This window comes from Elephantulus edwardii, unplaced genomic scaffold (assembly GCF_000299155.1).
Source record: "Elephantulus edwardii isolate Elephantulus edwardi_28Jun2011 unplaced genomic scaffold, EleEdw1.0 scaffold00062, whole genome shotgun sequence".
Classification (NCBI taxonomy): domain Eukaryota; kingdom Metazoa; phylum Chordata; class Mammalia; order Macroscelidea; family Macroscelididae; genus Elephantulus; species Elephantulus edwardii.
Genome location: NW_006399812.1, coordinates 7,813,492 through 7,819,996, shown reverse-complemented (window position 1 = coordinate 7,819,996; position 6,505 = coordinate 7,813,492). Strand labels below are relative to the sequence as shown.

Below are 6,505 nucleotides of genomic sequence, written 5' to 3'. Positions count from 1 at the left end.
CTTCTTTTTTGAGTCTGCTTTTTGCTCTAGCAGATCAGTGGTGACAATTTTGTCTTCGATTTCACTGATTCTGTGTTCCATCTCATCAACTCTGCTCTGCAGAAATCTTTAAAGGCATGAGGAGTCTTTAAAATTATTCTGATTCTCATAACAGATCATGCACGAGTTAAAACATGCCTGACACACACTGTCCTGATTCCATGCTGCTTCCCACAAGAGTGGGATTTTGTTTTTCTGGGGTTTTTTTCAATGCTGTTCTGTCCGATAAAGTTTTTTCCTCCCCCAAAGCTGACCCTCTGTAAGGTTTCCCAGGCTGTAAATCATACAGGAGGTTGCCTGGCTTGCTCCTGGGAGCTGCTAGTGGGTTCGAAACACCAGAGAGGGTTAGTAGTGCGCCCCCTACAGACTGCCCCCCAGAGCTCCCTCAAGTGGAGCAGCACAATGAAAGGTCAGCCGTGCCTGAGTTCTAATTCTAGTTCTCTGGTAACAGAATCAAAGCATGCTCCTGTAGATCTTTAATTAGAATAACAATTTAAATTTGACAAAGGAAAAGTAGAAACTTTACCTAAAACATGCCTGCACTTAACACCAGCAATAGGAAACCTTAAAAATGTAACATATTTTAAATATAGTGATCTTATGAGGCAGGGGGGTATAGTTCTTAGGTCACTTTCTTATCCACAGGAAAGACCATGGCCACAGCATTTTTCATAACAATATGAGTGCACTTAATAGCAAAAAGGTCATGAAAATGTGAGTCCTTTCTTCACCACCGTTGTCAGTTCTGGGCCCCCTGGAACAGCAGAGTTGAAGCTCAAGGACAGGTTGGGAATTTCCTTAACCTGTTGGCAGCAGTCACCACGTAGAAATGTTTCTGGAGAGGAAAAAGAAAAGGAAAAGTGTATTTGGACATCAGTTGCTTTCTGGAGAGAAAAAAAAGGAAAAGTATATTTGGACATCAATTGTTTTAAGAAGAAATATGTCCAGCCTCCTAAATTTGTGGCCAGAACTAAAGGAAAAAGTTTCTAGAATAATTCCAGTAGACCAGTCCTGAAGTTTTCAGGGGCATAAATGGAGCACATATGAAGCAAAGATGATCTGCTATCCTGCCCTTTTGATATGAAAAGTAGATCATCCTTGCACACACATGTTTTTCACAATAGTAAGGAATTGGAAACAACCTAAGTGCCCATCAACAAACGAGTGGATAGGGAAGCTGTGGTATATTCACACAATGGAATACTATGCTGCATTGAAAAACAAGGAACTCATGAAATATGCAAAATGGGTGGCCCTGGAGTACATTATGCTGAGTGAAATATCTCTGACACAAACGGACAAATACTGCATAGTGCCATTGTTGTAAAACGGGACTGACATCGGAGTTGAGAGAAGACTGAGATAGATGGAATAAATTATGTATACTGCATTGAAACAGATGAGGGAGAGAACTGTTTAAAAGGGATATTATGGTTAAGTATTGTCATGACAGGAGTCCAGGATGAAGGCTGCTGCATAGTAGAGTGGACTTGGGAAGGATTGTATAACAATGAAAGAATTTTTCTTTTCAAAGAGAAGAGCGAACTGGGAGGGGAAGTTGGGCAGGGAGAAAAGTGTAACAATGAATGAATGGAAATCCAAAGTCTAAATTTTCATTAAAATTAATAAAAAAATTTTTAAAAGAGCATCCTATAATACTCAAATTGTTGTTCACAATCTGGGACCAGATCATGAAGTCAGATTGGTGGGTTGGGATCAGCATTTTTTAAAAAAATTAATCCACGGTTCGAATCCACCAGATGCTCTGCCAGGGAAGGAGGGACAATCTCCTCCTATACCAGTCAGATCTGATTTGATGGTACACGCACACAAAAATAAAAAAATAATTAAAAAAAAATTAATCCAAATGATACAGAATTGAAAATATACTCTGATAGGGGAATTGTTAAGAAATTCTTATTTTATGTATATGTTGTGAGGTGCTATCAAGTTGAGTATTACTCAGAGCAACCCTGTGAAGAACAGATCTGAACCCTATCCTATCCTGTCGCACCTTTATTATCCCTGACACATTTGAGCCCGTTCCCACAGACATTGTCTAGTTGCTAATAGTTGTTTACAGCTGTTTCCCCTCATTTTTTAATAAACTTTTCTCTGCGGTTCTACCTCCAGTACCATGTCTAACAGTGTTCCTCTGAATTGTTCATAGGGTTTTCAAAAGCTGGTTATTTCGGAGGTGGATGGCCAATCTGGTCTGTCTGCATCTTGAAGCTCCGCTGAAACCTATCTACCCTGTGTGGTTCACAAGTTTTCAAATACTGGTAGTACAGCTTCCAGCATTGCATCAGCTAGCAAGCTGCCTCAGTACTGACAGACAGGTTACTGAATTCATAAGAGCAAACTAGGCACAAGATACACAATATGTGTCCGTGCAAATGTGTGTGTGCATACCAGCTTCCCAGGCATTGTCTCGGTTTTATTTACTACTGAGGATTTGAATCGGTATCAAAAGGTTGGAAAGCTACTTCTCAGAAGAAAGATTTCTGGCAAGAAAGGTTAATGTTCAAGTATTGCTATAAAAGAGAAAAACTTATATAAAGTTCAATAGTGCTTTGGCACCTCTGTTACAGGAATGTGGAAGAACCAGGCCTAAAATTACATACACTAGTTTCAAGAGCTTGCTTAAAATTGCTATAGAGACTGTATGCTCAAAATTCACCATGTCGCTGCAAGTATTCTGTTATAAATGAGAAAAAAAGCTTATAAAGTTCAATAGTGCTTTCCCACCTCTGTTACAGGGAAGTGGAAGAACCAGGCCTAAAATTACATACAGTAATTCCAAGAGCTTGGTTAAAATTGCTGTGGAGAAAATATGCTCTAAATTTACCATAGCGCTCCCAGTGTCCAGGATAAATTCTAACGCTATGCCACTGTTAAACCGTGGACAGGATGGACTGACACAGTGTAACAATGGAGCTTAAGCATGTTGGCAATTGTTAGGATGGTGAGGGATGTAGAGTAAGGTTCAGATGTTCATGGGGTGAGTCTAATGGACTGGACAGCATATAACATCAACCCCTCCACCTGTAATGACCTTGTTTAGAAATAGGGTTTCTTTTCTGTTAATGAAAGAGGTGGGCCCTAATAGAATCTCTTACAGTAATATCTGAATAGACAGATGGGGAAGAAGTCACCTTGAGAGATCCTCAAAAGCTAAATAAAGAATGTCAAGGAACACCGAAATTATAGGGAGTGACCCTGCCCAGAGCGGATGATCCAGTTTAGACTTCGCACCTACTAAAATGCTAGACTATACATTTTTGTTCTTTAAAAATGCTGACTGGTGGTGTTTGTGTTACATAGCACTAGGTAATAATAACTTTCCCTAAATAATCTTTCCATTTAAAATCTGAGTCAAAATTTGGCTACAATTCTGTCAAAGGATATATTAAAACAATTGTTGGGGTTGTTTTGGGGTTCTTTTTTGCTAAAAAAAAAAAAAAGCATTATACCTTCCATTTCCTTTGAGCTGTATATTTTTGCAGTAATAGTTGAGATTTGAGACGAATGTTGGATCTTGAAGCCTTGGCAGCCAAGTTATTCAACCATTCGTGTTTCAGACACTGTGTGGCACTCATTCTGCAGCTGTGAAGTCAAACAGCAGTTGAGACTCAGTTGAGGCTGTTTTTTCTAGTTTCAAAGTCTGTGCAACTAGGCTGAGTCAGGAGCAGATGAATCATTGAGGCAGATTGATGTCATGCATAAAATAGGAAATGCCCTGTGCCTAAAATTCCTCAGAGAAAGCCCTCAGCAAAATGTTAGCTGTGTTTTACAGAGGGGTGTGTATCACTGATTCCTCACCACTCCTAAAGCACTGGAAGCTGAGGCAGAGGAGTGAAGAAGTCAAGCCACGTGAAACTTGAATTAACTCACTTCTCCTTTCAGAGAGTAATGCCAGCTTGCTCTTCCCCATTAGAAGTATTTTTTTCTTTCACATAACTTTTCACAATCAGAAGCAAAACCATAAAAGGGAACTGTCTCTTGGGTTCACTCCTAGCTCCCTTACAACGAAACAAAACCATTGCAGTGGTCAGAAGTCATTGAGTCAGAACTGACTCATAACTGGCCTACCAGCAGGTTTTCAGAGGTGATAAACCAAATGAGAGGAGACTGTCCATCTGTCTCCCACAGAGCAGCTGGTGGATTCAAACCATGTGCCTTCAGTATTGCCATGCAGCTTCTTACCAGTAGGCCGCCAGTGCTCCCTGATATTGCTGCTCCTCAGTAATTTGGAGAGGTCCCTGATGAGATTTGTTTTAAAGGTATAAGACTTACCTGTCAGTTTGTTGGAATGGGGGAGTGATCTGCATATTGCTAATTACTTTATACCTTGAGGATATCTTTGCTTGTTTATCATTGTTCTTATTAATAGAGCGCTTGTCTGTCAATTTTCTGTACTGAGGTAACTTGTGGGTTGCTGTAATGCTGAAGGCTATGCCACTGTTTTGTCAAATGCCAGAAGGGTCACCCACAGTGGACAGGTTTTAATAGAGCGCCCAGATTAAGACAGTTTAGGAAACAGGATTAGATATTCAACTCTTCAGTAGCAGCCCTCCGAAAACTCTATGAACAATAAAGAAACATGGATAGTTACAGTATTAGAGGTAGAGCCCAGATTAGAAGTCAATCAAAATGAAGAGCTGCTCTAGAATGTAGAAAAGCTAAAGTGAAAGGAAGAAAGGAGGAATTAGGATAATGGAACAGAAGATTTCAAAGGGCAGTTCAAGAAGACAGAAGTATAGTATAAATGAAATGTGCAAAAATAGGGAGTTAGAAAATGGAAAGAATGTGCTCGGTATTGCTCAAGATGAAAAAATAATTAGTAGAAATTGAAGCCTTGAGTTGCAGTACTGGAGAATTCTATGAACAGGAAGCATCAAAAGTAAATAAAAGACTAAAAAAGATGAATTGACGCATTGCCTGTCACAGTGGGCTCAAGTATGTTAGAGATGGTGAGGGTGGCTCACGATGGGGCAGGATTCAGATCTGTTGTTCATAGGATCACTGTGAGTTGCTGTTGACTCTACAGCACATAACAACATACCAAAAATAACTGGCCAACACAAAATCATTTCAGCAATAGCATGCACGGGCAAGAAACAACTGCACTGAAGGAAGAAGGAAGTCCACACTGCAGTGACATCACTGGCAAAAAATAAGGCCCTAGAAATTTACAGACACCAAGGATTTCAAGAAACAAGCCTTGGATCTTTGGAAGATGGGTACCTGGCCAACGCACTGCAAGAGACTAATGTCTGTGCCCATTAGAAAGAAAATGCAACAGAATGAGGACATTATCAAACTTTATCATTACATGCAAGTAAGACCTCATGGATAATCATTTAAAAGAACTACCAGAAGTTCAAGCCAGATTCTGAAGAGAAAGAACATAGAATGAGGGATATCACTGGTTATGTCACCAAAAGCAGAGGATATCTGAAAGATGTTTACTTCTGCGTTACTGACTGTGCAAAGGCATTGTGTGGATCATGGCAAATTAAGGATAACACTGAGAAGATTGGGAATTCCAGGGTCCTTAATTATACTCGTGTGGGTCCTGTGCATAAACCAAGAAGCAGTTATTGGAACAAATGAAGGGGAAACGGCATGGTTTAAAATCAGGAAAAGTGTCTATGTAGGTTCTATCTTTTCACCTTATTATTCAGTCTGTATGCTCAACAAATAATACGAGAAGCAGAACTAGATGAAAAAGAATAAAATCAGGGTAGGTATAAGGCTCACAGATATTGTGTGCAAATAGCATAACCTTGATTGCTGGAAGAGAAGACTTGAAACACTGATGAAGACTACAATCTGCAGTATGAATTATCTGTTAACATAAAGAAAGCAAACAATAGAACAAATAAGAAAAATCTGAAGTTGTCAAGGATTTTGTTTTATTTGGATCCACAACCAATGTCCATGGAGGCAGCAGTCAAAGCAAATGACATCACTTTGAGAACCACATTGTTCCTGATCCAAGCCATGGTATTTTTAATTGTCTCACATGCATGTAAAAGCTGGACAAGGAATAAGGCCGAAATAAAACTGCTACCTTTGCATTTTAGTGTTGGTGAAATCTATTGATTATACCATAGTAAAAAACTGCACTGCCATCCCAAATGCACAGTTTGAGTCCACCATTGCTCTGCAGGAGAAGGATGGCCAATTCTTTCCATGTGATTTAATTTCTCTGAAAGCCCGGTGAAGAGTCAGCCATGCGTCAGTTTGAGTCGATGGCACAGAACAACAATCATCACCAAAAGAAAAATGAAATCTATCTCTGAAAAGTATCAGTGTCATTGATTTCACATGCAAGCAAGATTCTACTGAAGATTATCCAAAAACGATTAGAACAGCCCATCAGCAGAGAACTGCCGGAAGTCCAGGCTGGGTTTAGAAGGGGTCGTGGTACTAGGGATATTGTTGCTGATGTTAGATGGAT

General features: G+C 39.7%; 1 protein-coding gene across 1 annotated transcript in view; it reads right to left on the bottom strand.

Moving 5' to 3' along the window:
• Window positions 1-777: 777 nt before the first annotated feature.
• Window positions 778-6,505, bottom strand: part of MYLK3 (myosin light chain kinase 3) — a 44,796-nt gene continuing 39,068 nt past the window's right edge. The window contains exons 12-13 of the mRNA XM_006887820.1: window positions 3,513-3,645; window positions 778-874 (exon numbers count right to left, since the gene is read on the bottom strand). Of these exons, the coding sequence (XP_006887882.1) occupies window positions 815-874; window positions 3,513-3,645 (193 nt within the window). The 3' untranslated portion in view covers window positions 778-814. The remainder of the gene's footprint in view (window positions 875-3,512; window positions 3,646-6,505) is intronic.